This window comes from Lipotes vexillifer, unplaced genomic scaffold, assembly GCF_000442215.2.
Source record: "Lipotes vexillifer unplaced genomic scaffold, Lipotes_vexillifer_v1.1 scaffold1884, whole genome shotgun sequence".
NCBI classification, from domain to species: domain Eukaryota; kingdom Metazoa; phylum Chordata; class Mammalia; order Artiodactyla; family Lipotidae; genus Lipotes; species Lipotes vexillifer.
In genome coordinates this window covers 293,040-312,147 of record NW_006772371.1, presented here as the reverse complement: position 1 = coordinate 312,147, position 19,108 = coordinate 293,040, and the positions used below count along the sequence as shown (strand labels likewise).

The following is a 19,108-nucleotide window of genomic DNA, read 5'->3' as shown; positions in this document are numbered from 1 at the left end:
CCACCTCTCTTTCCCTAGAACCATGCCGAGCACATGTGGGTGACTCTGAGACTTGAATGAGTGATTGCTGAGGGAGATCTTTGGGATGCCCTGACATCACTGGGTAATTTCTTCCTTTTTGGGGGGAAGGAGATGAAATTAATACACTGGGACTGTAGGGCAAATGTGCCCTTACTTAAATGCTCATTCATACCATGATGTGAAGGATCTATGCCCCAGGGGATGCCAGTTATGCAGCCTTCACTGTGAATGGTGCCCCAAGAGCTGTACCATGGAGCAGAGAGGTCCTGATACTGCCTGTGAAATTCTCCTGAGTTGTTCTCAACTAAGACGCAGGCTCGCTCACTGTGGACCCTTGCTGCTAGACAACATTGGCCGTGGGACTCGCCCCCAGTGTCCCAGAGGCACTAAGAATCCTGAGTTCAAACAACTCCACTGAACTTGCCTCGAAAGAGAAAAGCAAGTTATGACTTAGGATGAAACCAATGCTGAGGCTGGCAGTCAAGGGAGGGTGGAAAGGACGGGTCCTCGTGGTACCACTGAGCCTTGGGTCACACCAGACCTGAAACCCACCCAGACACGGAACTTCCACGCACGATGCAAGACATGCAGTTACAAGAGTCAAACAACCTCAAAAAAGAAAAGTAAGGCTGGAGGACTCACTTCCCAATTATAAAACTTACTACAAAGCTGCAGTGATCCAGACAGTGCTAAGGACAGACGTAAGGACCAATGGAATAGGACTGAGAGTCCAGAAATAAACCTTCACATTTACAGCCAATTGATTTTTGACAAGAATGAGGAGACAATTCAATGAGGAAAGAGCAGGTTTTTTAGCAAATGGTATCGGGACAACTGAATATCCTTATGCAAAATAATGAAAGCGAACCCCTATTTCGTACCATATAGAAAAATTAACTAAAAACGCATCATAAACCTAAATACTGGAGCTAAAACTATAAACTTCTTACAAGAAAACTCAGGTGTAAATCTTCACGACCCTGGATTAGGCAATAGTTTCTTAGATATGATGCCTAAAGCACAAGTAACTAAAATAAAAATATATAAATTGGGTTTCATCAAAATTGAAATCTTTGCGCTTTAAAGGACACCATCAAAGTGAAAAGACAACCCATAGGATGAGAGAAAATATTTTCAAATCCTATATTTGATAAGGAACTTTTATCCAGAATATACAAAGAATATTTACAACTCAGCAATAAAAAGACAAACAATCCAGTTAAAAAGTGGTCAAAGGATCTGAATAGACAGTTCTCTGATATACAAATGGCCAATAAACACGCGAAAGAATGTTCAACATTATTAATCATCAGGGAAATGCAAGTCAAAGACACAATGAGATACCACTTCACACCCATTAGGATGGCTAAATTATAAAAGGCAGACCACCAAGTGCTAACAAGGATATGGAGAAACTGGAATCCTCATATTTTGATCATAGGATTGTAAAATTACACAGCCACTTTGGAAAACAGTTCAGCAGCTCCTCGCTGAGTTACCTCGTGAGTTACCACAAGACTCAGAAATTCCACTCCTAAGTATATACCCAAGATAACTGAAAAGATATGTCTATGCAAGAACATGGGCATGAATGTTCATAGCAGCATTATTCATAATAGCCCCCAAATGAAAACAAACCAAATGTCCATCAACTAATGGATAGATAAACAAAGTGTGGTCTATCCATGCAGCAAAATATTATTCAGTCATAAAAAGGAATGATTTGGGCTTCCCTGGTGGCGCAGTGGTTGAGAGTCCGCCTGCCGATGCAGGGGACGCGGGTTCGTGCCCCGGTCCGGGAAGATCCCACATGCCAAGGAGCGGCTGGGCCCGTGAGCCATGGCCGCTGAGCCTGCGCGTCCGGAGCCTGTGCTCTGCAACGGGAGAGGCCACAACAGTGAGAGGCCCACGTACCGCAAAAAAAAAAAAAGGGAATGATTTGTGCTGCCATGTGGATGAAACTTGAAGACATCATGCAGAGTGAAAGAAGCCAGATACAAAATGTATTTTGGGGAGGTGATGAAAAGATTCAGGAATTAGATACTAATCATAGTTGCGCAATTCTGAAACTGTACTGAAAACACTGAAGTGTGCACTTTAAAAGGGTAAATCTTAGGGTACTAGAATTATATCTCAATAAAGTTATTATTAAAAAGAAAACAAGATATGTTGCTGTGGGTGGAAGCCAACCTGATCACATGACCTCCATTACTGCAGCATCAGCATTATGACTGGTGGGAGTTTGGTCCTGGTGGGGCCCCTCCAACTGAGAAGGGAAATCTCAGTGGACTTGATGAGCATCTGAAGTTTAAAATGAGGACCCTGCACAGAGGCTCCCTCGGTCACTGAAATGTGCCTCCCCGTGTAAACGTGACTACATCTGTGTGCACCTTGGTGTGTTTGTTTTCAGGTGTGTCAGTGTATGTTTTGTGTATATTTCAGGGTGTGTAGAGAGCCCATAGGAGTGTCTGTATGAGTGTGTACCCCGTGTGTGTGTGTGTGTGTGTGTGTGTGTGAGATGTGCCGGGATGGGGCTACACATTAAGACCAGGCAGGGCAGGAGCTCCTTTACAACCCTCTGACCCTGCACCAATGAGCGTTCATTACAAGTTTGCTGAGAGCCTAAAAGAGACCCTGAGACCCTACCGCACCAGTGTAGGAGCCATGCAGCCGTGCAGGAAGGGCCTGATAGGGCAGCTCACCACCCATGCCCCATGAACCGAGGCGGAGGACAGGCTCAGGTCAGAGGCCAGCCCGGGCACGAGAGTCCTCACCTGGATGAGGTTGAGCTTGGAGAAGAGACTCGTGCCCTTGGGCATGCCGTGGGCAGAGGCGCAGCACTGCTGGGCCGTGCTGTTCATGGCCATTTGCGTGCAGTTTAGCAGCTGGCTCTGCAGGCTCGGGCCCCTCCCAGACTTCCCTGCCCCCTGCCCCCAGCTCACTCAGGCCAGAGAAGTGTCCTGAAGCTAGGAGCCACCTCCTCCTGCTGGTCTGGGCTCCACAACCAAAGGGGCTTGGACGAGTCCCTCCCCACCTCGGGACCAGAGCGTCCGCCTCTGCAAAGAGGGACACCGGACCGACTAACTTCCAAGAGGGTCCTCCCGGCTGGGCACATCTGTGGTCCACACCCAGGGGAGGAGCCAGGAGGGGACATGGGGGAACCCAGGGCTCCTCACTCTGAGAAGCTCCAGAGTTGTGGACTTCAGGCCTTCAGGGTTGTGATCAGCAACCTTACTTCTCACCTTCAAGAGGAAGACCCATAACAGACTCTATAAACTGTGGCCAGTCCAGTTCCCCCTCAAAGCTCCTTGGTTGGAAGTCAGCAGCCCACAGACCCCAACGCTCATGTCTTCCAAACTAGGATCCCACAAGAGCCTGAGAAGGTCCCACATTTGCTGACTGCACCCTGCCCAGGTGGAGTGTGCCTGGCACAGCCCTGTGCCCCAGCCTTTGCTCCCCCGTGTCCTCCAGGCAGCCCCCAAGGCCAGAAAGGCACAGGCTCTGCTATGGGGAGGACCCGGGGGTCCGGAGAATAACTAGTCCACATTCTCCAGGCCTGGAAAGAGTAGCTCAAGGGATTAAACCCAGAAATCCTGGCCCTGGACTTTAGCCCTGACTTACTCTTTCCAAGCTTCATTCTTCTCATCTGTGAATAGATATGAGTAAGAATCAACCAATATTTAGGAGTGCAGATGCTAGGCCCTGGCACTGTATGGGGGCATCCCAGCTGGTCCTTAACTATCTGTGGCCTCAGTTCTCCCACCTGTCACATGACATCTGGCTCGTCTTAGAGAAGCCCTTTGAAAGCTAACAGTCACCAAGGAGAGGTAAGTGGGTAAGTGGTGTGCGTGTGCGTACGCGTGTGTGTGCGCGTGTGTGTGTGTTGGGGGCCGATCATTATCGAGGAGACAGCAGCCCCCGGACCCTGCGCTGACTGCCCCCCACCCCAGCCAGTGGACTGGACTCACATCACAGCTGCCTGTGTCTTTCTGGTAGGTGACACCGTGTTCCAGCTGCCGCCACTGCTCCTGCTTGCGGTGACACTTCTGCAGCTGGCACAGCCGGATCTTGAGGCTCTGTGGTAGGGTGGCTGGTCAATTCGGTGCAGCTGACCTCCCGGGGCACCTGCCCTGGGCCTGGTCCCGAGGAGCTCACAGCTCTCGGGGGTCTGAGCGATGATGGGGGTGGAGGAGGGGAAAGTTCTGGGTGGTCAGGGCCCTTTAAGGCACCAGGAGATGCAGGAAAATGGACGTCTAGGATGACTAGGGTTCGAATCCCAGCTCAGCTCCTGGAGCCCGTTTTTCTCACCGTAAGCAGAACCACCTGTCTGGGCCCTTCCGGCTGCAGGAACAGCTGGGAGGACACCAGGGGGCAAGGCTGTGACAGCCTCTGCGGCCCAGGCCAGCGGGGCTCAGGATGTGCTTGGTGCACTCCCACTCCAGGCCCCGTGGAGATGTGTTTGGAGGACACAGGACATACATGTGTCCACACTTTTCTGAGGCCTAGTTTTCTTACTTTGAAAATGAGAAAAATAGCATGCCTGGGACTAGGGTGCAACATTTAACTCAGAATTAATATAAATAATATTTTAATGCAATTTTTTTGTTTATTTTTGTTTTTGGCTGTACTGCACAGCTTGCGGGATCTTAGTTCCTCAACCAGGGATCGAACCCGTGCCCCTGCAGTGGAAGTCAGGAGTCCTAACCACTGGACCACCAGGGAATTCCCAAATGCAGTGTTTTTTAAAAATCAAAGTTAATGCAAAAAAAAAAAATCCATGATGAACAAAGTGTTAAAATTCTCAATGAAGTTGGGATCCAACCTTCTACTTGCATATGCTCGCCTCACTCCTCTCCTCTAGTCTCAGCTCTAGGAATAGAAGCACCTACCTCCGGGTGCTGGGGTGAGGTTTAAGTGAGATAAAGCTTGTTAAGTGCTTTTCACAGTGTACAAAATGGTGTAGGTTTTCAGTGCTACCACTAGGGGGCAGAGACTGGCTGCAAATGCCGTGCCACTGTCCTTCGCAAGAATCAGCCCACTCACCAGCCTCCCTTTCCCTGTTCCCTTCCTCTCCATGTCCCCGTCCTCTGTCTTCTCCGTGTCCGCAGGCCCCAGCTGCAGCACAAAAATTCATCATGCCATGCCTCTGCCAGGGCAGTTTCTTCCGGATGGAATGCCCATCCCTTGGGGTGAAAGTTCAATTTATTAGAAGATGAACCAACTATGAGGGAGATGACCTCTTGGGGCACTTAACTCTGAGACAGTTTGTGTTCAGTGTCTCACAACAGCCTACCAACTAGGTTGAATTGCCCCCACGTCACAGATGAGGAAACTGAGGGTCAGAGAGGGTCTAAACGTGCCCAGGGTCATGCAACTAGTCAGAGGCTGAGTTGGAATTTGAACCCCAGTCTGTCTGAGTCTAGAACTCCTGAGTTTTCTACCACGAAGAACACCTTTTAAGTATAAGCTGAGTCTTCCTCAGGAGAAACCCAGCAGAAAGGGAGGGAAAGGGGTACAGAACAAGGCTCTGGAGTGACCGCCCCACTCAGACGCTCTCAGGAGCCCGCCCCTGCTCCAGGCCTTCTCTGGGGGTGCAGAGGGAAGGGGGTCCCTATATCCCAGTTCTCTGGGCCAAGGGGGATGGGCCGGGCTTCAGGCAGCTGTTACCGGGATAAGAGCCCCATGGCCTCCCTCTAGAGACTCCCTCCAGGCTTTGGTGGATGGCCTGGCTCATCTTGGAGAAGGCCTCCAGAAGCTTCTGGATGTCCTGGCTGACTGCGAAGAGCTTCCCATAGTGCCCCACCATGGCCTCCACCGGGGCCTCCTCTGGCTCCTCCCCTTGGTTGTCGCCTGTAGAGACAGTGCACGGCAGGATGGGTGGGCATAGAATGCCCAGCCCTCACCTGCCCCCTGCAGTGATACTACCAAGGTAGGTGGGACTTCTGCTGTCCACTGGAGCCCCAAAGTTGAGAGCGCCCCATCACTGACCTCCCACCTCTTCAAGAGAAGAATCTGCATTTGAAAGGCCACCGCGGTCTGAGAACAAGCATTCTGGATCAAGGCTGCCCAGTGAGGCAGGAGAACCCCCTACCACCACCCCAGGAGGAACTGCTGACTGGGGGAGCCTGCAGGAAGAGGACAGGGATTGTTGCTGTCCCGAGTGACGGGATCCCCAGCTTTGGTGGTTGCTCATTCTGGATGGGTTGAACAGGGTTGAACTGCTGGATTAGGAAGGTCCCAAACTAGGAGGCTTCCAGAAGCAGCACTGGGTGCTGGGTCTGCTTCACACCCCGCGCCTGACCTGGAGGCCTGCGCCTCTCCTTGGCTTGGTGCTCAAGGCTCTTTGGTGCTGCTCAACCTTCCAATCACATCTCCCAGCGAACCCTGCTGCATCCTGGCGCTCCAGCACACTGGAACTCAACCCCAAACCCACTGCCCAGGGCCGTGGCTCCAGCCTACATCTGTGCTGTTCTTCTGCCTGCAGTGCTGTTCCCCTTTGCTGAACACATCTGAGCCCCATGAATGGCCCCCTCCTCCACGAAGCCTTCCCTGACCTCCAGGGCAGAGTCCTTGGGGCTCCTGCAGCTCCAGAGCACTTAGCACAGTGACTCTGAAATCAGATAGACCAGAGTCTGAGACCCAGCCCCACCACTTCCTGTCTGGGCGACCTTGGTCAAGTCCCTTAACCTCACTGAGCCTGGGTAACACAGTTCTCAGAAGCTCCTAAAGAGGGGTAAAAAAGATTTACTAAAGAGCTTAGCGCAGAGTAAATATTTCATAAACAGTAATAGTTATTTTTATTATTGGTGATGTAAAGACAATGACGATAATAAAATTATGTGTGTTTGTCTCCCCTTCTCTTTCCTATCAAGTTTTCAGCACTGATAACAGTGGATTCTGGTGCAAATCATGGTAAAACAGAACACAAAACTCATTTTAGATGCCTGTGTAATTTTAGTTCCTAAGAGCAAAATCAAAGACAAATGAGGTAATAATAACAGCTGACACTTACTAGGTGCTATAGCTAAACATCGGGCTCCGGGCTACGTGCTCATAAAGGATGATCCAGTCCACTGAACTGTTGCTGTTCCCACTGAAGAGAGACGTTGAAAACTTGCTGCAGGCCACATGGCTGGTGCCCTGGCTGGCTCGACCACAGTGGCACCGGCCTGTGGATCCCCACTCTGCAGGTGAGCTCAGTGCTCAGCGAGCTCACACGCGCCCAGGTTCCCAGGCTGGGAGGTGCCTGCAGAGAGGACAGGCCTGCTGAGGAAGCTACATACATACCCTTGGGGACTTTTTCTCAAGGACCTTGATCAGATAGTCTTCAAAAACCTTATGACCTCTCTCTTCAGCTTCCTCTGTCTGTAGAGACATTTCAGTGCCGGCGACAGAGCCAGACATGAGAACACGGTTTGGGGACTTCCAGGTCGTGACCCCTGGCAAGGGCCAGCCTCTGTGGATCTGCACGGATCCAGACTGACTTGAGTCTCCCCAACCCCATTTCACTGCTGAGTAAACTGAGCCACAAAGAGGTCAAATAGATGCCTGTGATCAGGCCATGAGGAAGGGGCCTGGGGGCCAGCGAGGCCGGGCCTTTGTGGCATGGGGTCTATGGAGCCCCTCCTGCAGATGGTCTGAACCCCCAGTAGTCGGTGATCCAGCCACAGGCTTTGCCTCTCTGTGCCTGGCTGGCCCGTCCGTAACAGGGGTAACGAGACCCCTCCCTCACAGGCCGGTGGGGACCAGGTCTGCGGCTCCCAGCACATCATAAGCACTCAGTCTGTGGTCGGGGCCCCGGCAGCCCCCAGAGGGGCGACAGCCACGTGCTGCTGCCCAGCCATCAGGGGGCATCACCAAGCAAGATGAGTCTCCAATAGGTTGCCCACCCTGGTCGCCTTCAAGGTCAGTGGTCAAGGGCAGAGGGCAGAGCAGGAAAGGCGGTGGTGGGTATCTCTGAGTGACTGCTGATTTCCCCAGGGCAAGCCACTCTGCCTCTCAGGCCCCATTTTCTCACCCATACAGTCCTGAAAAATGCAGGAAAAAATTGTCTTCCCCCGGCAAATACCATGTGGGCCCCTGTGAGCTACAGTGTTAAACCTTTCGGTGGGGAGGTTGGGAAGCCCTATGAGAATCCAATGGACCGGTTGGGACTTTTCTCCATAAAATCGCTCACAGATATCAATCCATCCTTTTGCGTATAACTCAGGCTTTCGTGGGCAGCCTGAAATTGAAAGGTCACCCAGGGGCAAGGATTCGGGGCGTCTGCTTGGAGGCACAGCAGCAACCTTGCAGGCTGATTTTAGAGGGGCCGAGCTGACGGATGCGTAGGGATGGTCACCCACAGCCCTGCCTTCGTAGAGGGAGACTAAGCTTGCACAGGGCCTGGGACTGGCCCAAGGTCTGAGTTCAAAGGGCGGGAGCCAAGCCCCCCACCTCCCCACCACTCGCCAATCAGCTGCCCCTGCTGACTTACTCCCGGGCCTCAGTCCCCTCCCGTTCATTTCCTGGCCTGGCCTCCTCAGGCATTTTTGCTCAGTCCCAGCTGCTTAGCCCACCGCAGGTGGCCCTGGGGCTGAGGCAGGGGGCACGGCGGGGCTTGGGACAGCTCGTACTTTGCCTGGAGTTGGCAGAGTTCCTGGAACAGCACCTGCAGGTCCCTGTCCTTGTCACCGGTATTGCTCAGGCCAGCCTCCTGGCCTGTGTCCACGGTCGCCGGCATTGCCCCTCACCACCTCAGGCTACGCTGGAGGATGAGGGCCACGTGGGCCAGGCAGGAAGAAGATGGATGGCCACAGCAACGGTCAAGGCAGCAGCTTTCTCTTCTGATTCTCCTGACGGTCCTCAGAAGCCAGTTCACATTCCCACTTCATAGAAAAGGAAACAGAGGTTCAGAGAGGCCCCTGTGACCAGCTTGAGGATGTACAACAGGGCTGGATTTGGACTCTGCTTTCATTAAGTTCAAAGTCTGAGGTCTTTGAGCTGTGCCCCCCAGCTCTGGAGGGAACAAACGTGCCATTCTGCGGTGGCATTATTGCCTTTGTCACCCCATAACTGGGACAGCTCCATCACCGTCAAGTCCCATGGGTGCCAAGATGCCTGGGACTTCCAACAGGTGCTAGCTTCCAAGAGCATTCAGGAAAGACTCCAAGGGTCAGAGCTGGGGACGGGTGAGAGAGTAGCCCACACAGGAAGGAGATACCTTTGTCATCTATCTCTACCCACCCGTCCCTCCGGCCTTTTATGCATTTAACTGACGTCATATACTCTGAGCTTCTACAGAGCTGGACAGGGGACCGGGATACACCCTCTGAATGAGCTCACGGTCAAGCTGCGAAGGTGGCCTAGTTGACAGGTGGTTTCAACACAGCCTTGCAAAGAGCTCCCGGGCCGCTCACCTAAGACTGGTTGCTAGTTATGGCCAAAAGAAGACAGTCTCCCTAAGCGTGCTGTTCATTGGCCATCTGCTGGGCCAGCCCCAGCACGTGGGAGGAGCAGGGAGAAAAGGGGTGGGGCTACACAGTCAACCTGTCCAGCCCTGAGCATCGGACACAGGTACATGAGCACGGGAAGGAGGAAGGGGCCCAGCTGACTCACTCGACAGCTCCAGGAGCACAAAGCCGCAGCTGAGCTGTGACATCACAGTGCTGGCTTCTGTGCTCATGATGTGTCCATTGTAGGATCCACCTGTGGGTGGAGTGGATGGCCTGATTCCCCGAGGTCCTGTGGCCCTCCCCACCCCTGCTGCCCTGGTTCAGTTCCCAAGGAGAAGAGGTGGAGAGGCGTTGGTGACCTCAGCGGAGACTTGGGCTGTTTTTGCCTTTCTTTCAAGGATGGTCATCTGTGGTGGTCTTTACTGATACCCCAACCTTGCACGCTTCCCCAATCCTCCTGGCTTGTCCTGGGACTCCCCCTTTTGCCTCCTTTTACCTGATTTTGGGTAGCTATATCTCGGGCACTTCCCCAGCTGGGGCACTCAGCAACCATGGAGGGTTCAGCCCTGTCCATGGCTCAGGACAAAGTCTGGCCCAGGGCAGGGGAGGCGGGGAACAGAAGGAACCTTCAGGACCCAAACCTGGTCCTGCCCCTGCCCCTGCCCCTGCCTAAGGCTCGGCTCTGTCACCTACTGTTGGAGCTGCAGGTCTTGTGCCACTGAGGGGAGTTGGGCGCGGCACCTACCTCTGATATACCTGCTCTATTCACCGCCCGATTAACTGGCCAGTCCTTCCCCACCAAAAGCCCCATTTGATCAGAGGCAGGGCCTCTACAGAGGGCAGCCTGGGTGGGTCTCACTGGGAAGGAGGCTGGGGGTCTGCAGTGAGGGCAGAGGTGGAGAAAAGGGCCTATGAGGGGCAGAGACAGGGCTGGGGCCAAGTATGGGGCGTGAGGTCAGGTCTGTGGCTTGAGCTGGGGCAGGGGCTGGGGCTATGACAAAGGCTGGCACAGGCTCTGGATCAAAGGCTGGGGTTGGAGCAATGGCCAACCCGGAGGAGTTAGTCTCATTGTTGTTCTGGGACAATTTCCCATCTTGCACTCCTCAGCAATTCCCCTCATGACCCCTCATCAGCAGGCAATGGATTTGGTCCTAGTTGGCTGAGGAATCCCTGAGCAGGTCCCAAGGGAGATGCCTGTATGACCCTCCATGGTTCTGGAGCCCAAAAAACATTTGTTGTTGAGAAATGGAGGTGGGTGGGCCTGGATCTGCTCTTGGGTTCAGACGAGGAAATGCTGGTGCTGAGGGAGAGAAGCCCAGGGCCTAGGGCTGCCCAGAGGGTCAGAGCCAGCCTGGAGTCGGGGGTGTGGTATAGAGGAGGGTTGGAGGAAGTCCCCCCAGAGTTGACAATGTCTGAGGTGGTTCTTGGAATAAGAATGAATGAGGAGAATAAGGTGGGAAAGGCATTCCCGGCAGAAGGAACAGCAGGGACAAAGGTTCAGAGGCACAAAGTAGCATAATTGCATGGACTGAGAAATGCAGGCAGATACTTAAAAGCAGAAGATGAAGGTCAAAGTTGGGATGTGTCTGGAGCCAGAGTGTATCCACCAGGATCTCTGGATGCCTGCAACAGAAACTGACAGGGCTACTCTGGACAAAGAGAACATCAATGGAAGGCTGTGAGAGATTGCACAGAATCGGGAGAAAGGCTAAAAACCCAGGCTCAGAGAGGACCGGGGCCCAGGGCAGCCCTGGAGATCCAGGCAGCAGGAACTCAGGGGGGTAACCTCCCAAATGAACCCTCCCAACCCCTTTCCATAAGCTTCTCCATCCTTAAGAATCAGAGTCCTGGGACTTCCCTGGTGGCACAGTGGTTAAGAATCCTCCTGCCAATGCAGGGGACACAGGTTCAAACCCTGGCCCAGGAAAATCCCACATGCCATGGAGCAACTAAGCCCGTGCGCCACAACTACTGAAGCCTGCACACCTAGAGCCCGTGCTCCGAAACAAGAGAAGCCACCGCGATGAGAAGCCTGCGCACCGCAACGAAGACCCAATGCAGCCATAAATTAATTAATTAATTAATTAATTTTAAAAAGTAATAATAATCAAAGTTCTTACAGAAGGTGCCCAGCTGGCTGAGCCTGGATCATGTGCCCGCCCCTTGGCTTGACTGACAGTCACATCATAGGCTCTGCCTTGTGGGCCGGAGGTTTCCCTGAGCAAATCCTGAGGCTGTGGACTCTAAAAGGGGAAATGGTCCCTGAACTGGGGCTCACCACATGGAGGCTCAGAGAAGCCAGAACAAGGAGTCTGGTCTTCATCCTGAAGGCAATGAGCGGCTGAAGGAGAGGCGTGGTCAGACTGGCATTTCGGAGTCTGCTGTCGGGCTCAGCGTGGAGTGGAAGCAGGCAGGCCAGCCGTTGCAGTGGCTGACGTTTGTCTGCATGCTTGTAAGCACTTTTCATGCAGGGGTTGACTTAATATGACACGTCCACGAGGTCAAACCTGTTAGTGTTTCGCAGATGGGGAAACTGAGGCCTAGAGAGGTTGAGTAACTTGCTCCAGGTCTCACCGTTGGGAAATTGCTGAGCTATGAATCCAGGAACTCGGGACTCTGGAAACATCTGGGAGGTTGAGGTTCGGGGACAACACCTTGGGGATCCTACAAGCCAAGACATAGAGTGAAGGAGGCGGGCCTCGGGGAGATTCCATCAGCACCTCTAGGCGTCAGGCCTTCATTTATGAAGGTCACGTGACTGACCCTCTCCCAGCTGAAAGCAGGTGCTGGAGCAGCCTCACCAGACCCTCATCTCTTCCCCAGGCTCAAACCCCACAGCACCTGATCTCCCAGGAACTTAGGGCCCTAAACCACTTGACCCAGTATAGCCACAGGCAGGGGTTGCTGTGGGCATGGTGGCACCATTCATTTCCCAGTGAGGATTTTATTTTTTTGTTGTTGTTGTTGTTTTTGTGCTTTTTGCGGTACGCGGGCCTCTCACTGCTGTGGCCTCTCCTGCTGCGGAGCACAGGCTCCGGACGCGCAGGCTCGGCGGCCAATGGCTCACGGGCCCAGCTGCTCCGCGGCATGTGGGATCTTCCCGGACCGGGCCGCGAACCCGTGTCCCCTGCATCTGCAGGCAGACTCTCAACCACTGCGCCACCAGGGAAGCCCCGGGAATCTTTTGAGCCTGGGCCTTGTACAACTGCATAGGTCCTGCCCTGGGACTTGGACCCAGGTCTAGGGATTCCAGAACCTGTTCTTAAACTCCCACTCCCTTCCAAACCCACTAAGCTACCCCTGAGCCGCCCTCTCTGCTCTGGTTCATCCTCTTCGTCCCCCTCCTCTCTCCAGCAAGCTGCAGTGACTAGGGGTGGAGTCATGGGCTTACCTTGGGGCTGAAAGGAACTTTGAAGAGAGGAGATCAAGGCGAGAGAGGCAGGAACTGCCAAGGTTCCACAGCTGGTGAGTGGCCCAGGTCGCAGACCTCCCAGTGCAGCCTCTATCCCCTGGGCTTTGGGAGAGAGAAATCCAAGGGCAAGCTGTCTGTTACAGACAGCTGGGAGTCTGCTTCAAGGGCAGAGCCACAATTAAATGGCAATAGAATCCCCTTTTAAAAAGCATTAACAAGGACTCAGTGGGGATGGAATTTGACCCCAGGGCTTGAGTCTCACAGCACAGCAGAAGGCAAGGCCAGATCAGGCCTCTGCCCAGAATTCCAGACCCACCTGCTCTGCAGCCCCAAATGCCCCCCAACAGGAACAAGGCTGGCTTTCTGCACCCATAGGTGATGTCCAGGATGCAGAGAGTGAGGCTGTGGGGCCAGGCAGTTCTACCAGCTGTGTGACCTTAGGAAAAGTACATAACGTCTCTGAGCGTCAGTTTCCTGAAATGCAAAGTAGAGATAATAACAACCTAGGATTAAATGAAATAGTCCACGGTAGAACACGTAACATTATCTCATTTAAAAAAAAAATAGCCTGTGTGTGTGTGTACCAAGAAGGAAGTCTAGAAGGATAAGAATAAACTTTTTAGAGCCTTATTTTAGGGGCTGAGTATGAGGGGAAACCTTTCTGTAATTTTAACTCTTTGAGGAAAGCAAGCAGCTCTGCCTGACACCTGGTAGGTATTTGATTAGTTTTGTTTTCTGTTCCTCCCTTCTCGCTTCCTGCAGAAGGTCACAGTGACAGTGATCCCCCAGCACAGGACCCTTTTCTGAGAGTGAGTTTTGACACAGGGAGGGGCTGGAGCAGATGAGCCCTGTTGCTGGGATTGGTGCCAAAGGCGGCTTCAGGGAAGGGACTGGGAGTGTGTGAAGTCTGTGGGGGGCGAGGGGGCGGGGGACAGGTGCAGGCAGGCAAGCGGGGCCTAGTGATTCTGCTGACATCTCGCTAAGACCTGGCGCTGCTTAGATCCCCCGCTCCCACTGAGCTAGACTCTCAGATCTATCCCTATCCCCTCCCTCCCACCCCAGCAAAAACCAGAGCAGCCCCGGGCCCAGAAAGCTGTGCTGTGGCAGCTCCTCCTCTGAGGTCCTAGATTGGTTCCAGCCCTGGTCCTTGCCCTGCCCCAGGGGAGGTCCCCCATCCCAGAGCTGGGAATCGCCCAAGCAGGTCGTAGGACCCTCCAAGACCATCTCTGGGGCAGCCCTCCTGGGGCCCTCGTGGGACGGAGGACAGACGCCATGGCCCCAGTGTCCACCAGTGGGAGCTGGGCCTCCCAGTGTCTATGACGGTGACATCTTGGGTCCCCCCATGCCCCACCCCCAACCGCAGTTCAGAGGACCCACCCTCCTGGGAAGAGGTGTGGGAAAGGGGTGCTCTGACCACAGGCAGCCAGAGACATCATTAATTATTTCCTCTTCATCCTAGACCATAACCTTCCCAGGAAGAATCTTCATGGCAACTTAGGGAAACACTGAAGTATAGGGAACAGAAAGGGTTTAGGGGCCTGGCAGGCCTGGGCTCAATCATACCTCTTCCATATTCCAGACGTGTAATGTTGGGCAGGTCACCTCCCTGCTCTGAGCTTCAGTAATGGGGTCGTCTCAGCAAGGCCCACTGGTTCTGCCTTCAAAATCACTCAGATCCATCCACTGGCCCATCCTGGTCCAAACCCCCATCTCTCCAACATGGACCAAGGCAATGGCCTTCCCTGCGGGGCATCCCTGCTTCCCTGTCCCCTGCAGGCCATTCTCCCCGCTGCGGCCAGAGGACACTCCTTCAGGCGCAGATCCACTCTCCCCACCTCCCTGTCTAAAACCAGTGTGAGGCAGATAAATTTTTCCCCACCTGCTGCCCATTTCCATGGTGTAAATGCTCCCACCATGGCTGATTTCAAGCTACTAATAGTTTAACAACAGCAAAAATCCTGAAGATTTAACAGGTGGTTCTCATGTGCGGGCATGAGTTGGCTGCAGCACGCCACTGTTTAAAAACCCTCTAATAACTACAAATGAAGCTTAAACCCTGGATGACCAGGCCCCCAGTGATCTGGTCCCCACCTTGGCCATGCTTCCCACATTGTTCTTCCCCTGCCCTGCTCAGAGCCTTTGCACCCGTGGTTGCCTCTGCCTAGAGCGCTGTTCTCCCAGTTCTTCATAATACTTTTTCTTCTTTCCTTTCCGATCTCAGCTCAGATGCACCACTCAGAGTGGCCTCCCCTGAACATCTTGAACCCCCTTGACTCCTGCTTACCTTTGGTCTCGCCTCATTCTCGTTGAGGTCTCATTACTCTGGGTCTCATTGCTTTGGTCTCATTACTCTGGGTTGTCTCTCTCCCTACTGGAATCTGATCTCCATCAGAGCAAGGATTGGGACTAAATTGTCCCTGCTGGGTCTTAGCGTCTAGAAGAATAGTACCAGACACACACAGCAGGCGTTCGATAGTCGTATGGGTACAAGCACAGCTTTGGAGATACACAGCTTTGGGTTTGAGTCACGGCTCCCCCACCAACCATCTACATAACCATCACTGAGTCACTTAATCTCGTTGGGCTTCAGTTTCCTCATCTGTAAATCGGGGACAGCAATGCCTATGTGATGGAGCAGTGAGAACCTAAAGATGACATGTGTAGGATGTTCAGTACAGTATCTGTTGTTACCAGGGCCCCAGAAAATGGAAACAGCCTCTTCACTTGCATATATCCAGCCACAGGGACCTCATTCCCTCCCAAAGTAGCCGTGTCCACCTCTGGGCCACTCTGACTGCCAGAACATCTGCCCTTCCTTACACTGAGGCCAAATATGTTTCCTCATCATGTCCCTTGTTAAGTCCCAGTTTAACTGCTTCCCTGCAGAAAGTCTTGTGCCATTATAACCACGTTGTGAATGTTGAGCACAGATTTATGTCACATTTCAGCACGGCAGTGAAGGCAGACGTGACAGCCCTCAGCAGCTCTTCTCTAGTCATGAGCTGTCTGGTCTTGGCAAGTCTCCTGACCTTGCTGAGCCTCAGTTTCTTTCTCTGGGAAATGGGGGTTAACATAGTACCTACCTCATATGTAGCTGTGGGGATTAAATTAGCTGATATACACATACACTCAGCAGCTGGCACATAGTAAGTGCCCCCGACACAAAAAAGCTGCTGTTATTGCTATTACTCTGCCTGATGTTAGTCCAGCATTTGTGCCATTTTCGGGTCCACAGCCATTTCTGGTTAAGGCCAGACCCTCTCCTGAAGCTCTGTAGCCAAGCTGGAAAAAGAGCCAGTTCTGTCTGGGTCACCCACCCCACGTGCACTCCCAGCTGCCAGAGCTGCCCCCTCACAGTGGACCCCTCACCGTGGAGTCTCAGCACTTCCCAAACGCTCCTGGGGTATTACCTGACCCTGGGAGGTCACTCTGCCACTGAGCTCGGAGGCAAGGCCCCCAAACCCCAGGCCACAAGCTTCCCCGAGTAGGGGCTGAATCCGCAGCTGGGGTGGCTTCTGCCAGCTCCCTAGATGCTCTGGGCATCCTGATGTTCCTAAAAATGCTGGTGCTGGTGGGTGAACGGGGCGAAGGAGACCAAGCAGGAGCCACAGTGAGGAAGGAGGACCAGGGCGATGTGGAGTTCGGAAGGCCAGGAGGAAGGGGGCAGAGGTGAACCAAGTTCTAACCTGGCTCCAGGGTTCCCCAGGCCCCGGGACTGTGAATACGATGAGCCATCACACTCATGATTACATCATCTGTGCAGGTGTAATTAAGGTTCTGCATCAGTGGACTGAGAAGTGGGAGATTGCCAGGTGGGTCTGATGTAATCACAGGAGCCCTGAAAAGGCAGCGCGTCTTCTCCCGCTGGTGGCAGAGGAGCGAGTCTAAGGGACTCCAAGTCCATCCGACACCCTGCCCTCTCTTTCCAAACGTCCTTGTCCTGGATGCCACCCCCCTCGGGGTTCTGCTGTGAGCTCAAAAGCTGAGGCTGAGAATTCGGCCACGTCTCTGCTGATGGCCAGGACCTGCTCATGGGAACAGGGACTGGGGCCGTTTCTGCCCATGGCCCTGGGGGCATTTTAGGGGCTGATGCCACGCAACTGCGGAGATGTCTGGGCCAGTCTCCTCATCTTTAGACTATGTTCCTGCCCCCAGGGAAGCCTCCCACTGCCCCAGTAGGAGAAAGAAGCAGCCTGTATGTAGCTCCATCTCGGCAGGGCAGAGTATAAGAGCTTCAAACCCACCTATTCCTCTAGTCAGGGGTGGCTGGAAATGCCCATGACCTGAGGGATGTGTTAGTGTATCAGTCAGGGACCCAGCAGGTGGGATCGCCAGGTTTAGAAAGAAAAATACAGGACACCCAGTTAAATTTGAATTTCAGATAAACAACAAGGAATTGTTTAGCATAAGTATATCCCTCACAATTTGGGGGACATACTTAGGCTGAAGGACGATTTATTATGTGTCTGAAAGTCAAGTTTAACTGGATATCTTATATTTTATCTAATACAAGACACAGCAGGCACATGCAAAAGGTTAAATGACGAGTTGATGAAGTTGGTGAGGGGACAGAGGGGTGGGCAGGGTCAAGGGCATTAAGGCAGACTGAGGCACCCGGAGTCCAGGAGCAATGGAAAGCTGTTACCATCCCAGGGAGGAAATGGTGCTCTGGAGCCTGGTGAGAAGCCGCCTGAAGAGCTGCAGCCATGGAGGATGGAGTCCCTGGGAACCTAGGCCCAAAGCAGAGGGGGAGCTGGAGAAATAAACACACCCGACATCTCTCTTGTCCCGCCCACCTGGCTTCCCATTGGCTGGACCCAGTCAAAAGCCAGAGGGCAGGGACCTTGGTGATGCTCTGGTCAGCCTGCCGGGCACAGAAGGGCAGAGCAGGGATCTGACAGCAAAGGGGCAGCCAGCACAGTGAGGAAAAGGAAACCAGGGCTTCTTAATCCCCCTTGGGCTCTGTCCCCTTGACGAGACTTATAGAGGATTTTCCCAGAAGGCTGGGCGGGGATGGGGCAGAGTCACAGATGCTACACATAGGCCCCCAGTCCTCCAGGAAGAGGCTCCGAGTGCAGGCCAAGCAGATGTGGCCAGATGTCCACAGGGGCCTTTCACCCCTCAAAGCGTGGCTCCAACTGTCTCCAAGCTCATTAGGGTCTCTGGCCCTTTGAGTCCAAAACCTCTCCCAAGACTTCTACCAGTTCCAGGGCTTCTGTTCTCCTGCCCCGCAAGGCCCCTGCTCCAGGCTGGCTATCTCCACCCAGACTGGACCCCTCCCCGCGTAGGCTCACTGTCTACAGCACCCACCCTTCAGGAGCCTGACTGACCTTCCTGGGAAATTCAGGCAGGTGCGAGGGTGCCACCCCTCCCCCCTCCGCCACCGCCCCTGGGTGCAGGGGCGCCCTCCCCCACTGCCTCCTTCCCGGGGCCGCAATCTTCTCTCTCTGCTGTGCGGAGCTTCTCTCCCTCCTCTGAAGGCCCAGAATGAGGTGGGGGTCACATCCACCCCAAACTTATACCCGAGTATTTCCCAGAAAAGACCCTCTCTCTCTCTGTCTCTCTCCCTCCCTCACTCCCTCCATCCCTCCCCCACCCGTGTACCTTGCACCAGGCTGTAGAAACGAAAGGACCCTCCCCAGGCTGCTCTTTGCCGTGTGAGGATACAACGAAAAGACAGCCAGCTACCTACAAGCCAGGGTCTGCCAGCACATCGATCTTGGTCTTCCCAGCCTCCAGAATTCTGGAACCGGAGGCAACCCTGCCTCAAACATACAGATGATGCCAGGCCTTAAGGGATGTCAGTGCAACGTGAGAATTTGGGTCACCGACTGAGAAGCAAGCTACCCACCCACCTGGAACGCTGACCTTGGACTGATCCGCAAGAGGAGTAAAGGTCTGTCTTTGGTAGACCCAAAGGAAACCAGAGCACCTCTCCATCATCTCCCCCACAGGCCAGGCCCTCAGTGTGGCCTGCAGAGCTCTCCTGGTCCAGCGCCTGCCGACTCCTCCAGCCCACATCTGCCCTTCCCCACACGCTGCACTCTGGCCAGGCCCACCTCCTGTGGTTGCCCAGCTGGCCGCGGGCTCCAAGGCCACGGGCCTTGGCTTATGCTGTGCCCTCTGCCCGCGACGCCCTGCACCCACCTGTGCACCGAGACAACCTTCACCTGCTGAGACTCAGGGCGGTCTGTTCCTCCTTTGTTGGAAGGTCTCCCGGCCCCATACCCCCACCCCCACC

At 53.8% G+C, this 19,108-nt stretch overlaps 1 protein-coding gene across 1 annotated transcript in view; it reads right to left on the bottom strand.

Annotated features, from left to right (window-relative positions):
* LOC103079534 (uncharacterized protein encoded LINC00521) overlaps positions 1 to 8,743 on the bottom strand; it is a 9,412-nt gene extending 669 nt beyond the window's left edge. Inside the window, 9 exon segments of the mRNA XM_082931355.1 lie at positions 2,796 to 2,912; positions 3,198 to 3,263; positions 3,990 to 4,097; positions 5,689 to 5,727; positions 5,729 to 5,871; positions 6,113 to 6,146; positions 7,309 to 7,364; positions 7,367 to 7,386; positions 8,637 to 8,743. Of these exon segments, the coding sequence (XP_082787481.1) occupies positions 2,796 to 2,912; positions 3,198 to 3,263; positions 3,990 to 4,097; positions 5,689 to 5,727; positions 5,729 to 5,871; positions 6,113 to 6,146; positions 7,309 to 7,364; positions 7,367 to 7,386; positions 8,637 to 8,743 (690 nt within the window).
* Positions 8,744 to 19,108: the final 10,365 nt, after the last annotated feature.